Source organism: Arachis hypogaea, chromosome 13 (assembly GCF_003086295.3).
Source record: "Arachis hypogaea cultivar Tifrunner chromosome 13, arahy.Tifrunner.gnm2.J5K5, whole genome shotgun sequence".
In the NCBI taxonomy this organism is placed as follows: domain Eukaryota; kingdom Viridiplantae; phylum Streptophyta; class Magnoliopsida; order Fabales; family Fabaceae; genus Arachis; species Arachis hypogaea.
Genome location: NC_092048.1, coordinates 132,700,888 through 132,726,323, shown reverse-complemented (window position 1 = coordinate 132,726,323; position 25,436 = coordinate 132,700,888). Strand labels below are relative to the sequence as shown.

At 34.6% G+C, this 25,436-nt stretch overlaps 2 protein-coding genes and 1 long non-coding RNA gene across 6 annotated transcripts; 2 read left to right on the top strand and 1 right to left on the bottom strand.

The window, feature by feature from the left end:
* The first annotated feature begins 815 nt into the window (after positions 1–815).
* LOC112733684 (uncharacterized) lies at positions 816–4,638 on the top strand. Its single transcript, XM_029291730.2, has 2 exons — positions 816–1,452; positions 3,499–4,638. The coding sequence occupies exons 1-2, from the start codon at positions 1,376–1,378 to the stop codon at positions 4,346–4,348; spliced, it is 927 nt and encodes a 308-aa protein (XP_029147563.1). The 5' UTR covers positions 816–1,375; the 3' UTR covers positions 4,349–4,638.
* A 915-nt stretch (positions 4,639–5,553) lies between these two features.
* Positions 5,554–21,113, top strand: LOC112733683 (protease Do-like 7). Of its 4 annotated transcripts, XR_003168263.3 has the most exons (26): positions 5,749–6,485; positions 6,588–6,658; positions 7,409–7,543; positions 8,112–8,170; positions 8,256–8,292; positions 8,774–8,899; positions 9,018–9,107; positions 9,649–9,714; positions 9,804–9,860; positions 9,947–10,012; positions 10,393–10,500; positions 11,069–11,149; positions 11,653–11,702; positions 11,829–11,994; positions 12,801–13,295; positions 13,974–14,156; positions 14,251–14,356; positions 14,883–15,053; positions 15,158–15,237; positions 15,957–16,040; positions 16,971–17,198; positions 17,431–17,646; positions 17,786–17,943; positions 18,579–18,690; positions 19,212–19,553; positions 20,803–21,113. XR_003168263.3 is itself a non-coding variant. In XM_025782723.3 (25 exons), exons 1-25 carry the CDS (start codon positions 6,182–6,184, stop codon positions 19,386–19,388), a joined length of 3,426 nt encoding a protein of 1,141 aa, XP_025638508.1. In that variant the 5' UTR covers positions 5,735–6,181; the 3' UTR covers positions 19,389–19,866. The 4 variants fall into 4 exon arrangements, 2 of the variants coding, with proteins under 2 accessions (XP_025638509.1, XP_025638508.1); XM_025782723.3 differs by lacking the exon at positions 20,803–21,113 and having other exon boundaries at positions 5,735–6,485; positions 19,212–19,866; XR_011870002.1 differs by lacking the exon at positions 15,957–16,040.
* Positions 21,114–21,590: 477 nt separating this feature from the next.
* LOC140178021 (uncharacterized) lies at positions 21,591–24,103 on the bottom strand. Its single transcript, XR_011870001.1, has 2 exons — positions 23,234–24,103; positions 21,591–22,028 (listed from the first exon to the last, which is right to left on the bottom strand). It is a non-coding gene; the product is annotated as an uncharacterized lncRNA (long non-coding RNA).
* Between the last annotated feature and the right edge of the window lie 1,333 nt (positions 24,104–25,436).

Below are 25,436 nucleotides of genomic sequence, written 5' to 3'. Positions count from 1 at the left end.
AAAACACTCGATCAGGAGGGTGGATGAGATGGAAGATGGACAAGGGGTGTAAGGTAGAAGAAGACTTTAGAAGATCATCCATGAGGTGGTCAAGCGAGATCTACATGTAAACGATTTCTCTTTAGACATGATACATGATAGAGTTCAATGACGACGTTTGATTCATGTAGCTGACCCCACCTAGTGGTACAAGGCTTTGTTGTTGTTGTTGTTGTATTATGAAACAATATTTTAAAAATACAACATAACTAAATTCTATAAAAATTTAATTAACTTATATCCTAAAAATATATATTAAGTTTTAAAATTAACTTATACCCTAAAAATATATATTAAAGATTTAAACTTTGTATTTTTTCTATACAAACTTTTTAAGTAATAATCTTAAAATATGTATTTAAAATAAAAATTAGCTAAACCTTTCTTTAAATAATTACAAAGTATTGGTCAAATAATAAAATCAAAATAAATAAGTAGGTAGTCTTTAAAGATTGATTGATTTAGGTTTGATAGCATTAAAATTCAAAGAATGAACTTACTCTTGAGTGTTGACTGAAAGGAGACCAACTCAAATCACACATCCAGAAAAACAAACAAAGTAGCAGTAGTAATAATAATTTAAGAAAAATACTATAGGATTATTAAAATTTATTATTTAATTATTAAATAAAAAAACTGAATTAATAATTAAAATATTAGTTAAAAATAATAAATTTTATTAGTATTAAAACATTTTTCACAATTTAATAATGAAGAAATAAATAAATAAATAAAATGGGGTAAAAGATATTAAAGCATGATCTAAGAAAAGTTTTACCGAACTACTACTACCTCCCATTCTCACAAGGCCCAAGCATGTAGCCAACAAACAATACCACCTCTTTCTCTCTCTCCATCACCATCTCTGTGTCTATAACTGTTGTTTCATAACTGTTGCTTAACGCCTCACCCATAACCTCCACCTCACCTTTAATTACTCTTTCTCTCTCTCTCTCTCCTATTCTTTTTCTCAACCTCTTAAATAAATCTCACACCCTCACATACACACCCAGATTTTTCTTTCTCTCTCTCTCTCTCTCTCTCTCTCTCTCTCTCTCTCTCTCTATTCATCCATGGAGAGTCCTCATTCTCCTTCTTCTTTCCCTTCCTCGCCTTCCTATTCATCCTCCTCAGAGGGCCAGAGGGCCAGAGCGCCGACGGCATCTTCGACGCCGACGAGCCCCGCACGCCCCTCGCAGTCCGCCGAGCCCTCCAGCTCCTCTACTCCGGCGACCCTGAACTCCAGGTCCAGGCAGCCCGCGACATCCGGAGGCTCACCAAGACCTCCCCCCGCTGCCGCCGACAGCTCTCCGAAGCTGTCGGTCCGCTCGTTTCCATGCTCCGAGTCGACTCGCCCGAGTCACGCGAACCCGCTCTCTTCGCCTTGCTCAACCTCGCCGTCAAGGATGAAAAGTACGTACCTAACTTCACTTCCAGTCCCAAAAAAAATTACTGTTTTCACGTACAGATATTTTTCACCCCCTCCTTTTTTTTCCTCAGCAAAAAAGGAAATATGAAATTCAAGAGGACAAAAGAAATGTTTCTTTCGCGGTGTGATTAATTAATTATTGAATGACTTCATGAGTGGATTATTTTTAATTTTTATTTAATTTTATTTTTTTTGGGGGGAGTTAGGTGGTTAATTTGCTATTATCGTTGTGATTTTATTGGTGTTGTGGTTTGATGCTTGATGCGCTTTCTCTGCTTTTTGGCGTTCGATTGCTTAGGAATTCGTGCGATCTTTTCATGAGAACAGAGAACCTGTGCGATGATGATGCCTTGAAAGTCATCAAGTTGGGGATTCCTATATATTATTGAAAATTGAGAAATAAAATAATGGCAATTTGGGTTTTCAGGATGTTAGTATATTTGGTGTAGTACCGCAAGATTCTGATTTTTATTCGGCGGTCCCTCAGTTTTTTTGGTCCCATACTCCCATATATTTTATTTTCATCTGATTGGATGCTCTGAAAATATAAGTATTTGGTGATCTTTATTATTTGTATTTTTTATTCTCTAGGGACGGCTGGATCATCTTGTTATTCAGAATCCGATAAGATATTTGTTAGAAGTTAGAACAGCTCTTCATGGCTTAGAATGCAAGATGGTCATATTTGTTGAGAATATATGGGAAAAATTAAAATTAGAGACATGAAATAGTAAAAAAAATAGGAATTTGCTGAATATATAAAAAATAATTTCCCCTTGTGATGAGTACTAGTGTCTTGATACAAGTTGCTTTATCAACTGATGGCTTGAATGCCTACGTACCAATACCACAAGAAAGAATTGGATGCTTTATATATTACTCCAATTAGGCTTATCCGATTGGAAGATAGTTAAGTGGTTTTTCTTTGGCTCACATGGTGCATTTTCCTTTTTCCCTTTAGCTTCTTTTCATTTCTTTTTTGGCAGATGTCTTCTTCTTGAAGCAATCTTTTTTCGGGTTAGTTTTCACCTTCTAGCAAATGGAATAGTTCATTTCCTTTATTTTGCTTTAGGTACTGGTACTTTCCATTCCGTTCCAAAATACCTAACCAATGCACCGCTAGTTAATATATACAATCCCGTGAGTCTTTACTAATGTCATGTTTGTGAAACATAGAAAATAGCACTAAATGAATTAAAAGGAAACCACTTTAGCTATAAAATCTTTATTATTTAACTCTTGTATGTCTAATCTTTCTGGAGATGGTTCGAATCTCTGCATTGCACGCGGTTCAAGTTCAACCACTGCTTGGCTTTTTTCCTGCTCTTCTCATTAATGATATGCTTGCTTGAGTAGGTGGAAATTGGGGTTGTAAAAAAACAGAAGAATATATGATATGAGGGGAGAGAAAATATTGAGTGTTCTGGAAGGTTTTGATTTTCTCTATTAGGGGGTGGAAAATCACTTTCATTGCTACAAGTGTGGCTAAAAAATTTATGGGTCGGATTTCTTCAACCTTCATGTATTTTCGTTTTCCTTATACCAAAGTTAGTATGAAGTGGTTTTCATTCCAAATTTCTTTTGACCCTGTTTAAAACCTATGGAAATTAAACTAAATGCACCGCCTAAAATTTCTTGTTTTGGCTCCTGATTTAATTCATGACCATTTTCTTTCTAGTTTCTTGGCTTCTTGCACATGAGGCCTAACTGGGGTACCTTCAACCTTTATGATTAAAAGAAAGCCATTGACCCTAAACCGAACTCCAATTATTAAAAGAGACCAGGAAATTTTGTTTAGGTACATTTAATGTTGCTTTATGTCTAAATGAAGTTACAGTAAACATACATTAAATATTATAACTTCTCTGTTTATGCATGTGGACTCTCTGTTTATGTATCTTGTTACCTTTATTTTTTTAATTTGTACGTTGCCATTGTATGAGATGTTACTTTCAGATTAAATTTGAATACCTGCAGTCATAATAATTTACTGATATTCATTGCTTGACTCTTTACTTGTTATCTTGCAGGAACAAAATCAATATTGTGGAGGCTGGTGCATTAGAACCCATAATCAGTTTCCTCAAGTCAGAAGATCTAAATCTGCAGGAGTCTGCAACTGCATCTTTGCTCACACTCTCTGCCTCTTCAACAAACAAACCGATCATCAGCGCTAGCGGAGCCATTCCTCTTCTCGTGGACATCCTGAGAGATGGAACCCCACAAGCCAAAGCTGATGCAGTTATGGCTCTCTCTAACTTATCAACGTACCCCAATAACCTCAGCATCATCCTCCAAACAAATCCAATCCCTTTCATAGTCAACATTCTCAAAACCTGCAAGAAATCATCAAAAACAGCTGAAAAATGCTGTTCCTTGATAGAATCCTTGATGGAGTACGACGAGGGAAGAATCGCCCTGACATTGGAAGAAGGCGGCGTGCTGGCAGTTGTGGAGGTTCTTGAGAGCGGGACACTCCAGAGCAGGGAGCACGCCGTTGGAGCGCTATTGACAATGTGCGAAAGCGACAGGTGTAAATACAGGGAACCAATCCTTAGAGAAGGCGTGATCCCGGGACTTCTGGAGCTAACTGTTCAGGGGACACCAAAGTCTCAGCCGAAGGCACGCACCCTTTTGCAGCTGCTAAGAGAGTCTCCTTACCCGAGATCTGAAATTCAGCCAGACACTCTTGAGAACATAGTGTGCAACATCATTTCACAGATTGATGGGGATGATCAATCTGGTAAAGCAAAGAAGATGCTGGCTGAGATGGTGCAAGTTAGCATGGAACAGAGTTTAAGGCATTTACAGCAAAGGGCTCTTGTATGCACACCCACAAGTGATCTTCCTATTGCTTCAGAAGTTCCTTCAAAATCATAGTTTCTCTTTTTCTTTCCACTCGAGATCAAGTTTCCATAGAGGGGGAAAAATGATAATAATACTTGAAAGTGAAGTATGCCAGTCCAGGCCATTTGTGTAGGTATCTTGTGACTGGTGACTGTCAATAAACCAAAGTTGTGAGAGGATAAGGAGCATGATTTTGTAGTTGGTTTGTAAAGAAACTTTGTGTATAAAAATGATACACTAGTAGTGGTAGTGCTAAAAAGGCTAATTATCCCTTTCTTTGTTTCCATGTCTGCCATGGATTATAATAGTTACTTCTTTGTTTCGTTCCTGGCGGGCTTAAAAAAGAGGAGCTTATTGAAAACCCAAAAGAGAAAGAGAAAAAAACTAAAAAAGAGTAAACTTATGGTAGTAGACTGCATGGTCAACAAGGGAGGCTTGAATTTCTAAGTGATTTTTTAAAAAGACTTTATATAAGGTTCTTATTTTCAACAACTTATAAGTATCAACAAACCATGAGTCATTGGATTGCAAGTTTGATGTTTTTTTTTTTTTTTTCAATAGAAAAATTTGTTAGAAATGAAAATGAAGAATAAAAAACTTGTGCAACTTCGCATAACGTGAAGCTGAGCCGGCGTATAGTTTGGATTTCCCATTTTAATTTGACTACTTCCTTTTGTCTTTGACGTCATACACAAAATTTGTTATGCACATACAACAGAAAAATAGAGTCAGAATTTTAATAAACAATAAATAAATAGAATATAATGAATTGAATTTTAATATATAGTTCTGTTAGGGAGCCAATAGAATATTTGTACAATGTGTACAATTGATTAATAATATTTAGAATAATTATTCGGGTACTAAGGATAATAAACATTCCATATCATAAAATCACTCATCTCATTGTACAAATATTTCATTGACTTCCTATATTTTTCCTTTAATATATCACGAGGATAATATCAATTTGTACAATGTCATTAAGTTTGAGTTGTATAGAAAAATAAAAGTATGTAAACAAACAATTATTTAACATTATTTTAGATTTGAAGACATGTTAGGAATACAAAAAATAAATATTAAAAAATTATTAATCTTTTATAAAGAAATTTTACTTTTATATTTTAATAAATATTTCTATTTTCTAGGGTATTTATTAGAGAAAATTCTAAAATATGCTAAAATTAATTTCAAATAAACAAAATAAAAAAGCATACCGTGACATAGTAAAATTCATACTAATCCAGTAGTTAAGTTTTGTAAAAAAAAAAAAAATCACCAAAAAGTAGTTAAGTTTTCTATATTTTATGTGAATATAAAATTGTGTGTTCTAAACTTCTAACTTCTAAATTTTTTTTTTCCATGTGTGTAACAAGTAACAACTTAACATTTCCCAAGTGACAAATAATAAAAATTGAGCTGCGGTGTCCGCTGTCAAAAAAAAGGAAAATAGTGAGTAGTGCAAAGGAAAGTACTTAACAACATGAGCGAAATAATGAAACAATAAAGAAAATTTCTGAGAGGACGACTGATTCATTATTTGATTTGATTATTGATTATTGGAACTACAATAATAGTGTGATGATAGCAGCTGCAATTGGAGTTCGGAAAAAAGAGGGGCCTGGTTGGTGAGTCAGTGAGTCACGTTTACACAATTACACGGCAGCGAGTTGAAAGTTGAAACCCAAACTCGCTGTTGAAGCTGTGTCTGTAGTCTGTACTCTGTCTGGCAGGCGTAGCTGTTACCTCACTCACTCACTCACTAACTCACTCGACTCGTTGGCGTGAACTCACTGGTTTGTTACCACTCTCAAAAGCTTTTAAGCTTCCTTCATTCACTCCTGAACCCTAGCTAGCACGAGAATGGGAGATCAAGTCGACGAGAGGTTGGGATCCGATGAATTGGACTCCGATGCTGCTGGTGGCGCCGCCGTCAAGGCCGATGAGCTCTGCATGGAGATCGATCCGCCCCCGTTGCAGGAGAACGTCGCTACCGCTGAGGATTGGCGGAGAGCACTCAGCAAGGTCGTCCCCGCTGTCGTCGTCCTCCGCACAACCGCATGCCGCTCGTTCGACACTGAGTCTGCCGGTGCCAGCTACGCCACCGGCTTCATCGTCGACAAGCGCCGCGGCATCATCCTCACCAATCGCCACGTTGTCAAGCCCGGTACCACACTATACGATCAATGATCGGAGTTTCTTCTATTTTTCGCTACCTATTTGGTGTTAATATCTTCGTCATATACATTCTTTTATTTGTTATGTCTAGGTCCTGTAGTTGCAGAGGCCATGTTTTTGAACCGCGAAGAAGTTCCAGTGCATCCAATATACAGAGATCCAGTGAGTGAACCTTTTTTTGTCCTCCCTCTCCCCCTCCTTTTTTTGGTGGTTTTGTTTCTGTCGTTAAATTGATGATTTCGGAGCTTCGACTTGGACAGTTCATTGTGCTGCCATAGTTAATTGGTAATGGTGGTAACTCAGGAGAATCCCTTTTTCGTTGTTGATTGGGGTAATGGTCATTTCTGCAATGTATTCTGCTTCCCGTAATTACCTAGTTGAATTTGCACAAATGCTCGCATGACTTGGGAGGGATGCAGGAAAATTTTGTGATAACTGGTACTGACATGTGAAACATGGCAAATAATTGTTATTCATACTGTTTCTTTTAAGAAACAAGCAGTTATAATAAAAGATTGTTTGTGTGGTACTATGGTTATTACCTATGGTCAGATTGAAGATCAGTATAACATTGTTGTACAAATGATGATTGTTTTATGCATAATCTCAACCACCTTTAGTATTCCTATTTTGTTGTGTTTTGTCGTTACATTTTTCTTATTTCTTTCCAAGAGCTTAAGATCTTTTGTGCTAAGAAATAAGATTCATGTCTTTAACCTTCTTGCACAGGACTTCTTACATATGTTTAAATACTATAATAACTAAGTATGTTGTTCACAGATACTTGTTATTTAATTTATTTTCATTTATTTGATTGGTTTATCATTGCTTAACTCTTCTCTTTCCCTGATTTTGGGTTCTTATTTCTCTGTGCCTCTTGATACAACCTACTATATACATACACTTTTGCAGGTCCATGATTTTGGGTTCTTTCGTTATGATCCTGGTGCTATACAATTTCTGAATTATGATGAAATACCTCTTGCACCTGAGGCTGCATGTGTTGGACTAGAAATCAGAGTTGTTGGCAATGACAGTGGTGAGAAGGTATTACCTCAATATTTGCGTTATGACCAACTCAATAGAGCACTATTTAGGAAAATAGAATGATGCTGTAATTTAGGATGTGAAATAAAAAGAACACCCCAGTCTGTAAGGCTTCCACATGGTGGTGTCTAGGAAGAATAGACATACGCAGCCTTAGCCTTGCAAGCTGGATTTGAACTGGCGACTTCTAGGGCATCTGGGACTCTGGGAGCAATTTTACACAAGGCTCACCCTCTTGGTCACATAGCAGCCTTATGCTGAGCAATACTTTTTTTTATTGGTTTCATATCACAATCAATTTTACATCTGGCTTCATAGTTCCTTCATTTGTTGTCTTCTATAAATTTTCTTTTCTATGGTTTCCTAAATCGATTGATTTATAAGCATTTTTTTGGGTTTGACATTGACATTCAACTGATATTCTTTCCTCATCATAACTGTCACTAGCTTTTTGTTTATGTAGAGGACCATGACTTCTATTCCAATGCTTTCTTGGTTATTCCCTCCCCGCGGCCGGTTTCCTAACGTAAATTCTGAATTATTATTTTATTTTGAATTTTACTTTCAGGTTTCCATTTTGGCTGGTACTCTTGCTCGGTTGGACAGGGATGCTCCTCACTATAAGAAGTATATTTTAAATATCTGGTTATATATATATATCTTTGTATTTCTTCTTTCATGAATAGGTAGTTAAAAATATTATTTGATGCAGGGATGGGTACAATGACTTCAATACCTTCTACATGCAAGTAAGTGAGAATGACTGTTTATGAGCTGATTTGCACATTTTCTTCAAAATTTCAAATTATGAGTTTGGTCAAGTTATTAGTTTTCTTTCAAATTTACCTTCCTTTAATTTCTTTGCTGGGTTGTCTTTGGACTGTTTCAATGTCTTTATAGTTTTTCCAATATCATAAAAGGATTCATTAGTTGTTTATATTTATTTAAAACTTGGATGTAAGGTAGAATTAGAGATTAGAGGGAGCTTGATTGCTATAAATTTTAGGCAAAGAGAATTTGCTTCTGAGCATGAGACCCATTCTGAGCTGATGGACCTCCATTTGACACCTTAATTCACTGATTGAGTGATCTTTTTTATACTTGGTTTTTAAGTCCTTCAGAGAAGTCTTTTACAAGTACTGTTCATGGTCAAACCCTTGGTACTTAATAGTCTGTAGCAATTGTTCATTGGCTTATTGCAACCAAATTACTAATTATTTTGCATTTCAGGCAGCCTCTGGGACCAAAGGAGGATCAAGCGGTTCCCCAGTTATAGATTGGCAAGGGAGGGCAGTGGCCTTGAATGCTGGGAGCAAGTCATCAAGTGCATCAGCATTCTTTTTACCTCTAGAACGAGTGAGTTTATATATATATATATATATATGCTGAACTTGTCTAATGCTTCTTGTAGTAAACTGGGAGAAGTGTGACTGTGCTATTGGTGAGCAACTAAACACAATGATATACTTTTCAGGTAGTGAGGGCATTGAGATTTATTCAAAAGGGCAGTGAAACATATGTTGATAAATGGAAGGCAGTTTCTATACCTCGTGGTACACTTCAGGTTTGTCATTTGTATCACTTTTTAACCTTATGATAACAGAATTTAGTTGAGACCTTCACAATTTTTACTTATTATGGACATGGCTATATATCTAAATCCCTTTCTCTATAAGCATGGAAATACTGATGTATGCATATTTCTGTATTATTTAGTAATACCAATGTTATTTACAAGTTTCGTTCCCTGACTTTTGAATCAGCTTGTCTGCTCATCAAATCTTTTACATTTAGGAGCGTGAGATGATTGTAGACACTTTATCCATTATAATTTAGCAATGTCACATCATTCTTTTCATTGTATATTTTATATGCTGCTCATTACAGATGAATATAACTGTACAGTTTCTCACTCGTCATGTTTTTTTGACATATTTTAATTTGCTTTGTCTTCTGTTTGCTTGACTGCTTGTTTGCTCTTATTTTTCTCTTTTAAGATTCGGAGAAATAATTTAAAAATTTTTCCTCTTGTTTCTCAAATTGGTGTGTCCTTTGGAATGGTGCAATCTCCTTTTTATTTCTAACTTGTGTAAAATATGATACAGGCAACCTTTCTGCATAAAGGTTTTGATGAGACTCGCAGGCTTGGTCTAAAAAGCGAGACAGAGCAGGTTGCTTGATCTATATTAAGCTATCTTTACTTGGAAGCAGTTTCATTTAAATATGCCTTGAATTGTTACCCTGTTTATGAATAATGTAGATGGTACGTCATTCTTCTCCATCTAGTGAAACTGGAATGCTAGTTGTGGACTCTGCGGTAAGCATATTGTTACTCAGAATTTCAATCTTTTATGGAGTGAAATCCATTTCAAATTCTTTGGGCTTAATCCTCGGCTTGTTTAGGTGCCAGGCGGTCCAGCTTATAAACATTTGGAACCAGGCGATGTGCTTGTTCGTGTCAATGGGGAAGTAAGTTTGCCATGATACACGATTTTGCTTCTACCTGTCATTCTTTGGTTCTCTGTTTTATTAACCTTTTCTCTTTTTTTTTTCATTTCTTTTTTTTGTTTTTTTTTTTGGGGGGAGGGGGGGGGGGGGGGAGGAAAGAAGATATTCTTGAGACATGGATTTCTAAATAATGCCTTCCTGGTATTTGATAACTTGGTCAACTTTATCTTGGGAGTTTTGTTTTGTGTTTTTTTAGTGATCATTGGTTTCAAGAATTACTTTCTTATGCTTGAAGGCTGCATAAACAGGGACTTCTCTGGTCTTGTATAACTTGTGAAAGATCAGGATCCAGTTTTCTAATCAGTTTGCTAGAGCTTGACGACTCTGCAATTTTGTTGCAGGTCATTACTCAGTTTCTGAAACTGGAGACTGTACTTGATGACAATGTAAACAAGAATATTGAATTACAAATTGAAAGGGGTGGCACATCAAAGATATTATCTCTGTTGGTGAGAACTTTTTTCCCCTTGGATTATGAATGATATTAGCATACTCAAGTGCTTATTTATTATATGGGAATAAGGAATATCAGTACGGTGGTGATCAAACTGCAACCTCTTCTCTCTGATGAGAGAGGTTCAAGACACTGGAACATAGAAAACATAAATAATAATTATAAAGCATCATAAATTTGTAATTTGTATGTCCTACGGTTTACTAGTACCACTAAACTAATACTGTTTTAGTTCTGAAAGTAATGGAAGGACTTACATAACATGATATTTACATGTGATCTGATTACCAGTCACTCTTTTTTCTTTTCTTTTCTCTCTTTTTGGAATGAACTCGGAATGACCAACTGAATCCAGCATCTCGCATTTTGCCACCTGTGAAGTATTACAGTATTACTTGTAAAATGAAATTGATGCGAATATTAGGGTTCTTTGTTGCTACTTTGAACCTGGCCTGTGATTTAGCTGACAGCTTCAATTGGTTAAAATCAACTTACTGCTTACTTGTGTGCTAATCCCCCCCCCCCCCCCCCTCCTCTCTTCCCTCTTTTAATGTTCATCTCAGGTGCAAGATTTACACGCTATTACTCCTGATTATTTCTTAGAAGTTAGTGGGGCAGTGATACATCCTCTTTCTTATCAGCAGGTTAGTTAGACTCTACTCGGACTGTCTTTTAACTTTTATATTTTATTTTGCCTTCTCTGAAGCAGAGATGTTTGACTTTGAATTGCTTGCTGTTGAGAGGCTGAAGGAGGTGGCCAATTAGATTTAATGAAGAAATCGATCTTGAATGCTTACCTTGTTTGTGATACTTAAGAAATTATAGAAAATGTAGCTTTTTGATTCATTCTGTTTGTCTGTCTCTTCTCTCTATCTGTATGCCTATCTTCTGTTACATTACTATTTCCTATAAATTGTCAGTTTTCCAGATCTTGCTGGTTATATAATATATAAGTTTCTTAATGTGGTTAGAGCAGCAGGAATATCTTGATATGATGATATGCAACACCTGAGATTCAATCCCTTTTCTGAAATTCCATTATGTCTCTAAACCTTTCCCAAGGTTTCCTGTATTACTTTTTTAATTTTAAGCTATCTGTCTCAGTATAGTTTTTTTTTTTTTTTTTTTGTCATCTTTGTTAATGCAGGCTAGGAACTTCCGTTTTCACTGTGGTCTTGTCTATGTGACAGAGCCCGGGTATGTATATCTAAATAAAAGTTGGTTACACTAATAGGCTTTTGTTACCAAAGTATAATTGGAGAGTATCTATTGACCTGGTGTAAGATTCTATGCACTTTCATCACTAATTCTTCCTTTTTGCAGATATATACTCTTTAGGGCAGGAGTTCCTCGCCATGCAATAATTAAGAAATTTGCTGGGGAAGAGATATCTTGTGTGGAGGAATTGATATCAGTTCTCTCTAATCTATCTAGGGGTGCTCGAGTTCCATTGGAGTACATAAGCTACATGGATCGTCACCGAAGGAAGGTAATGGTTACTGTTAATCAAAGATATGAACTATGGAAAATTTGTATATTTTTAGATACACGTCTGTTGTGACTTCTGTAGGGAAGTGCTTTACCTTTTTAGACCTAAATACTGTTAGTTTTTCATCAATTAAACACGACCCATAATCAATGAAATGTGTATGATAGTGTGGTATTTTAAGGAAACATGATTTTGTTAGTATGTGTGTTAATATAGCGGTAGCTTTTTATACATGTGGTTAATGTAAATTTTTAGAATATGCTCCTTAGTTTTACAGATTATGTGTCACTAGAGTTCACAAATGCTGAATGATGAGTATGACTGTTAAGATCCATGGTTAATAGGGATTAGGGAAAATACTTGACCACACTGTCAAATAATGCTTGTGTGTTGTTTAAGGATTTGACTATCAATGATCAGATATTATCAAATTAGTGAAGTCTATAATTTTGTATGAATTAGATATTTTAAAAAACAGATGGCAACTTGATCTTTTTTAGCACAAATGCAAATAACTAACTTAGAAATCAGATGAAGATTTGGTGTTTTTTTATCTAAAGATTGGATTCATGTAAAGATTTGGTGTGTTTTTATCTGTTGTTCCTGTTAATAACTGAAATTAAAAATTTAATGTTGATTCTAGAAGCAGATTGAGACCTCCTGACACAATAATATTTTCATGATTAAAGCTGTGGTGTATATAATATATATTGTGTAAATTTCTATATTGCTTTGATACCTAATTACACAACGTCTCCAAGATATAACCAATTGGTCATTGCTGATTTTGCTTTGTAAACATGCAGTCTGTATTGGTGACAGTTGACCGCCATGAGTGGTATGCCCCTCCCCAGATATACACTCGGGATGACAGTACAGGCCTCTGGATTCCAAGGCCAGCTTTTCAGCCTGACTCCTGTTTTCTATCATCTGGTTTTAAAAATGTTGGAAATATCGCCAACCATCCAGTTTCACTAAGTGGGGAACATGTGCATGAAGATAACAATCATGGGTTGGCTGATGGTGTCACTAGCATGGAAACCAATTATGAAGATCCTTCTGCATATGTATCTCACCACAATGCATCTGATGCTGGAGTGAAGAAACGAAAAATGGAGGAAGATTTACCTGCTGATGGAAGTGTTGCTGATGTTTCCTTAAATGAAACTGGTGAAACAAAGGTCGGAAAACCAAATGCTATGCAGGATGATGTTTTAATGGATTATCAGGGTGTAACTGCTGCAGCAGCAAATGCATCAGTTGCTGAGCGTGTCATTGAGCCTACTCTTGTGATGTTTGAGGTATTATTTTGAATATTTAATTACAATTAAATTAATGTTCTCTTAAAAGCATGGACATGCACCATACGTAAGTGATCAGATATGGTGCATCTCTTCCTTGAGTTTCATTATATCCTCACCATAAGGTACCATATGATTTACATTTTTTCCCTCTGCGGGTGTTAGATGATTTCCTTGATGTTTCTGTGTTCAAATCCCTTAACTAAATATTACCTTTGACCTTGTAACTTGTGATGGATGCCTCAGCCTGGGAATTCCATATGATGTCTGGAAATGTTGCCTGTGTTGTGTTTCTAGTTGTGGTAAGCTTAAGTTCATTTGCTTCTTGTCTGTCTAATTGTCTTAGCTGTGATATGTGTGCGAATTGCGATTTGGTGCTTTGCTCTGGTTGAAGCCAAACGCAGCAATATGGCTTATGGCTTCCCTTGATTTTTATTTTTTCAATTTTCAACTTTTTTCCGTTTAAATTTCTCTTCATTTCCTCATGACTTTCATATTTGAGTATCCAAGTTCATTTTTCTAAGCATCTTCCAAGTAAAAAATCGGGATTAGATAGTCTGTTCTATGACTACCAATCATTTTTCTTAGCATCTTCAAGTAAAAAATCAGTGGTTTCCTATCGTTCCAGTTTTCCCCAATTATTGTTATTGTTATATCAAAATCCTGTTGTACATGCAGGTCCATGTTCCTCCATCTTGCATGCTTGATGGTGTTCATTCACAGCATTTCTTTGGAACTGGTGTCATAATATATCACACTAAAGATATGGGACTTGTTGCAGTTGATAAGAATACAGTTGCAATTTCTGCCTCTGATGTGATGCTATCATTTGCTGCTTTCCCAGTTGAAATTCCAGGAGAGGTAACAGCTTTCTAAGAACTTTAGTTCTGTAACTAAGCGAATAAACAATAAGGCGGTATTTCTTTATCACGTTCCTGCTTCGTTCTAATTTCAGGTGGTATTTCTCCATCCTGTTCACAATTATGCTCTCATATCATATGACCCCTCTGCTTTGGGACCTGTTGGTGCTTCAGTCGTTCATGCAGCAGAGTTACTTCCAGGTCAGTTTGGTTGTGAAAATTGCTTTATTTGTATCATTTTGATGTGACTTTGCCATATCTAGATTTAAGGATAAAGAAGATTTTTCTCTTGCCATAGATACTATTTTTCCATGCTTTGGACAAGCTCCACCTTGGGACTGAAAGGTAAAAAGAAATTTTGGGAGAAAATTATGTTTTCATAATACTGCAAAGTGTAAGATCTTGAGTCCCCTTCCTGTCAGGGAATTACTCCTCTTCCTAGTGAGGATGGGTAAGTGACAAGTGTGGAGATGATTAACTTTCGTGGACTTAATACTTCTAGTCAATGTTTGATAGATTTACTACTTTACACGGAATTTAAAAGCTTTGGTATATGAAATGATATCCCTGGTAAGGGATGAGGGAATATTTTAAAGGTAAAATGAACCTGTTTGGAAAAAATCTAAATTTTAGATCTTGATGATGTGCGAAGGCAGATGTTTTAATTGCACATGCAATCGTTCATCCAAATTTATGAAAGACTTATTTATTACATTTCCTTGCTCAGAGCCAGCATTACGTCGAGGAGATTCTGTTTACCTAGTTGGGTTGAGTAGAAGCCTTCAAGCAACCTCTAGGAAATCTGTTGTCACCAATCCTTGTGCTGCACTAAATATAGGATCTGCTGATTCCCCACGTTACAGAGCAACTAATATGGAAGTAATTGAGCTCGATACTGGTAAGTTTAAATATGTTATTTTTTTTCTTCCTCCTTTTATTTATTTATTTTTAACCAGCTAGTTACTCATGCAGACTAATGTCTGACCCTGTCTAAAAATACAGATTTTGGTAGTACATTCTCAGGTGTGCTAACAGATGAACAAGGAAGGGTCCAAGCTATATGGGGAAGCTTCTCTACTCAGGTTTCTACCACTTATTCTTTGCTTGCAGGGTTGAATCCGGATGATAAAAAGTGTTATTATAGTAAATTGACGACAACAAATTCTTAAATACATCAACAAACGTAATTCTTTAGCCTTCTCTAAATTGTTTTGTTCATTAGGGATAACATCACTGCTTTTATGGTGAGGCAGCCAAGAATTCAACTTTTTATGCTCCTATTCATTCATTAGTTATTAAATTGGTTTCTGAACTAGACTTTGCTGGGTGTGTGCATTGTGCCCAATCAAAGCTTTCCTTTATCGGTTTATGCGAGGGAGTGTTAGAAAATTTAATAACTTCTCCTTAGTCTTCTCCTTGGTGCACAATTGAACCTAACATCAATTGCTTTTTTCTTTTTCTTTGTTTTTTGTTGTTTAAAACTCTCTCTCTCTCCCTCTCTCTGTGGACGGGAATCTAAGGGAGGGGAGGGGAGTTGCTCTATTTCAAATTCAAGCTTTGCAATAGCCTTAGCAAGAATTTACAATAGTGTTGTTGCATAGGTATTACTGGAGAACAATGGACTAATTTCTAATTGGAAGTGGGAGGAAAAAGTATTAGACTTTATCAATACATATTATCATAATGAATAAAAATTCTCACACGAGATACTTAAAATAGTGTACATATTCTATGGTAGATTTTGCTCTTTCCATTTGTTTAAGTTAGTAAAACCTAACTTCAAACAGTTGTGTCCTCGTAGAAGAAGGGAAAGAGCAGAAAGACGAAAACTGGAAAGAGACGAGAGATGACAAATTTTACTCAAACTTCAAGAGGCTACCTGATGGTGGGTTGGTCCTTGAAGTCTGTCGCATTTTTCATTTAAAATTTTAATATCAACTGAGGAAGTCCTCTGACTGATTGAAGTAGTATGGCTCTTTTAAAGGTGAATCAAAGAATTTTAAGTCAAACAACATAACATTTTTTTAAAAGAAAGTAATGTCTTAAGTCTAAGTTTTAGAAAATTAGAAAAAATAAATTAATAAAATAAAGTCCTCTGCCTGAGGAAGTAGTATGGCTAAGTTTTATTAATTTTTTTAGAAAGTCCTCTGACCGAGGAAGCCCTCTGACTGATTGAAGTAGTATGGCTCTTTTAAAGGTGAATCAAAGAACTTTAAGTCAAACAATATAACATTTCTTAAAAGAAAGTAATTTCTTAAGTCTAAGTTTTAGAAAGTTCAGTATGTAAAACTTTTTTAGTTGTTTCCAAGACAGGCTTGTTTGGTTAAAAGGCAAAGACAGAGTAGCAAAATGGAGACAGTTGGAAATTATTTAATTATAAATTGTTGGCAGTCAGGCGTTGCAAGTAACGAATATGATAAATGGGATGACTAAAATATTTATATACAAGTTAGGTACAATTGAAGATTGAGAGGAGTAAAAAAACTTAAGTGTGATACTAATTAATATATTATTCCTTTTGGCAGTATTTGTCTTGGTTCAATAATCAATACTGTTTTAACCTTTTCTGTATACATGATTAAGTTTCCTTTGGGGGACTGAGTAGCTGTAGATTGGAGGGCCTAAGGAATTACTTTTGAATAGTTACTGTCTATATCTTTTTTTCTTTTTTTTTTAAACTTTTGTTGAAAAAAGAAAGGGGGGTGCTTATATGATCCATCCTGACTTTTTTTACCAAAAGAATATATATATATATATTTGTAAATTGTTACATAACTTGTATTTATTGATGCTGATGCTGAATCCCCTGTACCAGCTGAAATTTGGTTGCAGTACATCAGAGGATCATCAATTTGTGAGGGGCCTTCCAATTTATGCGATAAGTCAAGTTCTTGAAAAGATTGTATCCGGTGCAAATGGGCCACCTCTTCTAATAAATGGTGTCAAACGGCCTATGCCCCTTGTGAGAATTTTAGAGGTTGAACTTTATCCCACATTGCTTTCTAAGGCTCGGAGTTTTGGATTGAGTGATGACTGGATTCAGGTATAGATCTTTCTCATATACTTTAGGGTGTCCTTCTTTCTATGATATTAAGAATATTTTTTGCTATGAAATTCAAAGAATGCAAAATTCTGGCATTATTTGTGAAGATATATCTGGGAAAGATATTGGCAATGCTAGAAACTTTGTTTGGTAGCATTAATTGGTTTACTGATTAAATTTGGCTGGAAAGAATTATATGAGTTATTTCCATTGTTATCATTTGGTATTGTAGGCACTTGTTAAGAAAGACCCAGTAAGACGACAGGTTCTGCGTGTTAAAGGTTGCTTGGCTGGATCTAAGGCTGAGAATCTTTTAGAACAAGGAGACATGGTGTTGGCTATTAACAAAGAACCAGTGACATGCTTCCGTGACATTGAAAATGCTTGCCAAGCTTTAGACAAATCTAATGCCAATGATGGGAAGCTTCACATAACTATTTTCCGGCAGGTCTGTGAGAGTATTTACCCTTGGTGATTGAAGTTAGATTATTTCTTTTTGCCTGCTGAATGAACTTTTTCCTATCCTTTCCCTTCTTGAGTAAGCTCCCATGGAGCAGATCTTAATGATTGATATCATTGTTGTTCAGGGACAAGAGGTCGAGCTTCAGGTGGGAACAGATGTTAGGGATGGAAATGGCACAACACATGCAATTAACTGGTGTGGCTGCATTGTTCAAGATCCACACCCCGCAGTACGAGCTCTTGGATTTCTTCCTGAAGAAGGCCATGGTGTATATGTGGCAAGGTATAATTTTGACTCATTCTTGTGCTATTCTTAATTCTGCAAAATGGTAAAGTCAAGGTAGGATGTTTATATTGAAAGTAATTTTGCAAACGGCTTTATCGTGGCTTCAGCCATGCACTGGACTAATTAATGTAAGGTCTGAATGGATAATAATTTTAAAAAATATATTTATCCAACATTCTCAGTCAACTTCCACACAGAAGTTTTCCTAATCTGCATGGTTACAGAATTTATGCATCTAGCTCTTGGTACATCTTAGAACCATTGCAAAGATTGTTATGTTGGGACCGGATTCAAGTCTGAAAGACTGACTTTGTTAAATGTGCACTTGCTTCATGATTGGATCACTCTGATCATATCTTGTTAATATCAGTGTATTAATCTGGAATCTAGACAGTGTTTTTTTAATTTGAAAACATGATAGTAAAAAATAAAACATTGTTATCCTTTTTTGTTTTCTTACTGAATGTTTTTTTAACTTTATATCAATATTCTTATGTAGATAAATCTTTGTTAAAATTATATACTAAATTGTAAACTAGTAAATAGTTTTGTATTTACATACTATACACCTGCAGCTTCTCTTACATGCACACTTTTGGTTGGTTACTGTTTACGTAATTTGTTTCTCACAGGTGGTGTCATGGCAGCCCTGTACATAGATATGGTCTATATGCTCTACAGTGGATAGTTGAAATCAATGGGAAGCCAACTCCAAATTTAGATGCTTTTGTTGATGTGACAAAGGTAGGAAAGTACCATGCACGATTAATTTAACGATTCACACTCACTTATATTGCCTTCTTCCTCGTTAGAGCATATATTTTCGTCATGATATGGTGTCCTTAGTGAATCTTAGTGCATTAAGAAGGCATGTCATGTATTGATGCATCTCCAGCTATTGTGCAATTTGTGTGATCGTGTCTTATGTTACTTGAGGGACTCTACCTACCCACCTGATTTAGTCTGTGTTATCTTAAACAATAGTGTGATTACTTTTTAACATATAACATCTATGGAATTTATTAAAACCTCTGATGATTTTGTTGGGACTCTGGGTGTCGGCCTATAAATCTCTGTTGACTCTTTCTGACGACAAGGAAATTGCGTATTTTAGGAAGAATATTGTTAGATTTCACAATTTGATTCTACTATTCATTGCAAGGCATTGTGGTTTTGATGCGTATTAATACCTACAAGTTACGACTCTACTTTTTGGGTATTTTCTGGAATTATGTACGCCTTCTAATCTTTTCTTGATTTTACAGGAACTAGAGCATGGGGAGTTTGTACGTGTGAGGACAATTCACCTAAATGGAAAGCCACGGGTCCTAACATTGAAGCAAGATCTGCATTATTGGCCTACGTGGGAATTGAGATTTGATCCAGACACTGCAATTTGGTGTCGCAATATAATCAAATCGTTGAAATGCAGTACTGTATAAGCAGAGTATATTATTGGCAAACAAAACCCTATAGAACCAGCAGCTGAGAGCACCTGAAATCTTGTGGAAGGCATCTGTGAGGTTTTCAGACATGCGACTCAACATTGTTGTGGTGTTGCAGATTTGATGCTCTGCCTGGAGATGTCTACTGCATCGCCTTGATTGGTGAGTTATATAGTATTCAATCCATGCTGGCAATGTTATTTTTGGATCATGTACTGCATCATTGAACCCGTCGCTTAATCATACTATATATGCTGGAAACGTTGGGTAATAAAAGGTAAATTAAAAATAAATATATACTTATCATTTTTTTAGGTTATTGAAACCAGAAAGCTTCTGTGTGGTTTCCCTTGGCTTTTGTATATCTTATCAAACTATGATGCCTTTAGCATCCTCACTTGCTCTTTCAATGTAAATGTGATGGAAAAATTCGGTAGTAGTAATGTAATTTTTGAAGACGATTGTCATTTTTCCCGCTTTTTGGCCTTCTTTACGGTTTTTTTGGGGAATAAGTTACACCCTAACACACACACACACCCCTTTTTCTCCACATGGTTTCTATAATCAAGGCAATATATGCCACTCAACCAAGCCTTGCAGCGTCTCTTTTACTTGTAGTTTGCCATTTATTCAACGTTTGGGGACTTGTATTAGTAAATAAGACAATGGGAATGCCAAGTATTTCTGTTCTCGTCCAAACCCAAAATCAACCTGAATGAATGTTATTGATGAACAAAAACTTCTTTGAATCCAAAGTGGAGCAAACTCTTTAGGCACAAAATAGCATTTTTCCGCTCTCCTCTTTTCTTTTTTTCTTTTGAGTAGATATAGCATATAAACTCATTATATTACACAAAATGTTATTTGTATACTAAAATTAGTTATTATGTATTTATGTATAAATATATGTTTAATTTAATTTATTTTTAATATGTATTTTGTATTCTAATGTATATTTTATTTTGTTAGTTGATTTTAATATACACCTAACATGGTTATATATTATATTGGTTTTCGCTAAGCATCTAGTTGTAGAATGGGACAAGAAAAGAAAATCTCTCCTTTTATTAATAGGAAAAAGATTAGGGGGCAATGACTAATAATTGATTGTTGATACAATCTCCAAAACTTTTGAAAAAGGAAAAGAAATTTAAATAAAACCTTTATCTTGTAGGTGGGATTAATTACATAAATTAAAGGATCTTATTGTGTCCGACATATGTCATACATACATTAAATTTATTTATGCTTAGATTTCTCTGACTACTTCGTTTAGAGCCTTTTTTAGTTCTTTTTGTCAAGTTTTTGAGTTTTGAAAAACCAACATTTTTATCATGTCTTTTTAGAATTTAAAATATTTTTTATTTATTTTTATGCGTGACTAACATATAATCTGGTGGTGTATTGACAGATAGCACCTGATTTAATGCTCTTACACCGATAGAGTATGAGTTCAATTATAAATTTCACGGACATAAATCCAATCACGTATTATCATACTAACAAAAGTTAATGTACAAGTATAACTATTATCGGAGTGATTCTTTAAACGGCCTAAAATATCCGAGTGACAATGTATGTGTATCAAAAATAGTTTTTTTTTTCTTTTTTTAATTTATGTAAGTTTATATTTTTCCAATGAGAATGAATCCTGTCAATTTGTATGTATTCTCTTTCACAACTAATGTGTCCAGCTCAATTTAGTCGTAAATTCGGAGTTAAGTCTCACTTTAATTCTTAATATTAGTGAGTTATACTGATTTAATTTTTAATTTTGTGATTGTTATAATTGTCTTTCAGATTTAAAAAAATACACTAATATAGTTTTTTTTGTGTATTTTGAGTTTAACGTCATTAGTAATGTGGCTTAAGTCTTATTACATTGGATATATTAAAACGATATTGTACTAAAGAAGGCATTAAATGATATTATTTGAGGATTGAAACAATCTTGTAATAACTAAGTTTTTTTGTCATAACCTTCAAACGACATTATTTAATGTATTATTTAGTGTCAAAACGACATCATTTTAATATATCTGGCGTGACAAAGCTTGAGGCGCATCACTATCACTAACACGTTGAGCTCAGGTGACAGAAAATATACTAAAGATTATATTGGTATACTTTTTTAAATCTAAAAATTAAATTGTAGCAATTGAAAAGTTATGGACTAAATTAATGTAACTAGCCAAGGATAAAAGTAGGGTTTAACTCCATAAATTTAGTTAAAAAAGAAAAAAAAAAAGTAAAAAACGGCCAGGAACGAAATTTAGTGACTTAAATACATGGTCGCAAAATCGAAATATAACATCGTGATTCTCAATAATTAAAGAACCACCGACAATTAACGTGAGAGTATAATTTTTCCTTCAAAAGATTAAACAAGAAAGGAAAAGTTATGCATGGCAACATGATGATGGATCCTTGAGCAGCAGCAGAAGATGAAGCAGCAGAAAATGAAAAAAGAGAAGAGAACCTGAAGTACCATAAAGGATATGGAAGAATAGGATTAGTGGAGGTGCAAAGTTCTTCGCACTTGGCGTTGGTGCGCCATGGTAATGTTAATCTGTGGTGGAATAATGAAGATAGTCACAAGTCACAACACCATAAAGAGGTGTTGGTGTCATCAGTGCCCTGCTTACATGGCGATAACAGCATTGCTTGTTAGTTGCGGCTAATTTTTTTTTTTTTTTTTATTTATGGAAGTGAGACCAATAATATATTTTAATATTATATTTTTTGGTGTTTTTTAGAAAAGTGAAAGAAATCAAAATTGGAGGTCAGATTTTTATACTTCAATTTTTTTAAAATTTTTTTAAAACAGAAATTGAATGGTACGATTTTAGAAATTGAAAAATCTGATCTTTGTATTCAACGTTTGATTTTTGGATTTAGAGTCTGATTTCTACACTCTAAATTAAACTGTTCTACATTTTAGATTAATATTCTAATTTCTGACCACTCACAATCTAAAAAAAATAACATTGTAAACCTAATATCAATATAAAAAATGGTGAGTTGCGACAATTCTCATATTCATCAATTAATATATGTCTAGATTTGACACAGTAGTGTGTGCTATATAGAAAGGCTTCGATATTTCAAGCTAGGTTTTTCTTATTTGTTTTTTTAATTTCTTATGAAAATTCATCATGGGATTTTATTCTTTTTTGGATAAGCATGTCTTTCTTTTATTTATTTATTTATTTATTTACTTTTTCCCAAACAAGCCATGATTTGTTCTACTATCATGAATGTCCATTATCAAATATGTAAATTTTATTTGCGTATAAATATTTGTTCTAGAAATGTTATTTTATCAACAGTTCGCATTATTTTTACAATTCTCTTTTCTCCAAAGAAAAACGAAATATCTTAAAATTTGAGAATTACTGCATATCTTTTTCAGAAAAAGTTTGAAACAAAAAATTTCATAATAAAAACCAACTTTACTAATGGAAGGGAAAAAATAATGAGAAAGGATATATATGGTTGATAATTTTATTTTCTAAAAATTTAGAATTAAAAATTTAGAATTTAAAATCTAAAATTTAAGATAAAAAAATAATTTTAAAAAAAATTAATTAATATTGACAAAAAAAAAAAACTCCGTAGGATTACTTAAAAATAATAAATAAAACCCCAACAAGAACATATTAAAGCAAAGTAGTAACCCGGTCAGAATTGAATTGTTCTACATCAGGAAATTCTGATCTCTTGTTAAGTTTATATCAAGAAACCCCAAATTGCATGAATAATTCAAAATACAACATATCAATTGAAGTAATAAAGAACCACCAAAAAAAGAATTTGAACATGAACAAGGAAGAGAATCTAACATTTTAGGCATAGCTTCATGAATCATGATGTCAACCAAACACAGTTGTTAATGATAATGCTCCCAAACCTACCAAAACCAACCACCCCACTCCTCTGTTCCCAGTACCAGAGTAATAGTATATCCATGTTGTTGGTTTTGGCTGGTTTACCTGCCCTGGCACAGGCACATATATGAACCTTGGCGGCGGCGGTGACGAAGAGTTGCAGTTTTGTGGGCAGGATGGAGACTTAGGAGGAGGTGGTGGTGGTGGTGATGGCGGTGAAGGCGGAGGAGGACAAGGTTGTGGAAGTGGAGGAGGCGGCGGCGGCGGAGAAAGTTGCTGATCACATGTGTCCCCACAAGGACATGATCCACACTTGATTTGAGCGGTGTCTGGTGGCAGAGCAACCATTGATGCTGGTTGGTCTAACTTGTTAGAATAAGTGATTTCATGAACAAGAGATAACGAAAATGATGGAATGCACAAAAGAAAGATAATAAGCACTATTGTGATATGTGCTGAAGAAGAAGAAGCCATTCTCTGAGTTTTAGGGACCTGAAAGTTTTGCTTCTTTTGAGCCAAAGCCCAAAGGTAGGTTAGGTATAAAATATGAGTATGAATGTTTTATGTTTAGAAGAATGTAGGTGCTTCTAATAGTCATGAAACATTATTATGATCCATCTAGCATTATTACGTAATTTGGTTATTTTTGTTTTTTTTGCATGGTAAGAGAGAAGGGAAACTCGGTTTACCTAGTCCAATTCTTATTATTGTGTTTGATAGTGAGTTGCATGTGTTTGTTATGAATGTGGTAATGTAGGGGACCTTGTGTTTATGATCTCTCTCTGGTTAATTTCATGTTATAAATTATGCTCCCATTATTACTAGACTAGAAAGTATAGCAATATATTGGGTCCTTTATTTATTCCCTACACACTTTGATCGGGCATAAGAATATTTGTCTTTTCAGGCATCCATTATTTTGCTGTTGCATAAGGTGTATGCCTGTATGGTCAATAAACATACATAATTAATCATTTTTGAACCGGCCTGAAAAGAAAAGAGAAAACTAAATTTAGGTTATGGTGTGGCTGGGAAAGCAAAATAATGTTATTTAGGCTACCAATTTAGTTTACTTGTTAGTTTCAAATTTAATCTAAACTTCATGCATGTCCAGATCATATATATAATTGTTAGTTACTTTATTCTAAGTTCCATTGTAAAGAGAGCACAAGATATGAAATTAAGTTCTCATATCTCAATATATAGATAATAGATCAGGAACTGCTTCCTTTACTTTCCATAAAGTGCCAAACTTACACCAATCCTCTCTTCTCCTCAACCTTATAAGTGACCAATTATTGGAATATTTTCTTATTTATTTAAAATATAGGTTGCACTTGTGGTACAAGTATCTTATGGTACCTTTTTCTTGAGATAGACTTTTTATATTCTATGTTTGTGTTTCAATCTTAACTCATAGAAAGAAATGGTGCAACTATAAGATTTTATATATCAAGAGTATGATGTTTATGCACAAATTTTATTTATATCTATATAAAGTAGTTAAAATATCATTTTAAAATCTTATTTTCCAACAATATTAGTTAGCAAAATTCTTTGATCTTCAACAAATAAAATTTTCGTCCTTTTTATATTAGCTAAACATGTCGATTTTGACTTGTAATTTTTTGAACAAAAAATATTTTGACCTGTTTGCATGTTTTGGTATAACACATTAAGAAAGGAATCAAATACCAGGAATAGGATATAAAAAGTGCACTTCCAATCTTTTTAAACTGGACCGATCAGCCATACCTTTTTAACCCCTTGATTATTCTTGGCCAACTTTTTACTTGTAGTTGCATGTCAACCAGACACACTTTCATTTACATGATGAGATTTATCATAAATTACTTATATATAACAATTAAATTAAGGGTGCAATAATGGTTAAGACTTAAGAGGTTATAATTTTATATAACAAAATATGTAACTAATTTCTAGTTATAAATCTTCCTTTTCCTCTTTCCATTCTCTTTTTTTTTCCTAAAATTTTTTGTTTGGATTTCTACACACTTTTGAACTTGGAGAACTTATTCTGTTCTTATAGATAATAAAGATATGAAGGTACCAGATGCTCCATGCTTTTTGTTGCACGAATTTATTATTGCTCTCACATACATTTGGTTGTTTGGCTGGCACGCAATGGCTTCAATTG

Coding starts and splice junctions, on each gene's coding strand:
- LOC112733684 (XM_029291730.2), top strand. CDS start 1,376: ATGCTCCGAGTCGACTCGCCCGAGTCACGCGAACCCGCTCTCTTCGCC. Junction 1,453..3,498: donor CTCGCCGTCAAGGATGAAAA/GTACGTACCTAA, acceptor GTTATCTTGCAG/GAACAAAATCAATATTGTGG.
- LOC112733683 (XM_025782723.3), top strand. CDS start 6,182: ATGGGAGATCAAGTCGACGAGAGGTTGGGATCCGATGAATTGGACTCC. Junction 9,861..9,946: donor TGCTAGTTGTGGACTCTGCG/GTAAGCATATTG, acceptor CGGCTTGTTTAG/GTGCCAGGCGGTCCAGCTTA. Junction 15,238..15,956: donor GGGGAAGCTTCTCTACTCAG/GTTTCTACCACT, acceptor GTGTCCTCGTAG/AAGAAGGGAAAGAGCAGAAA.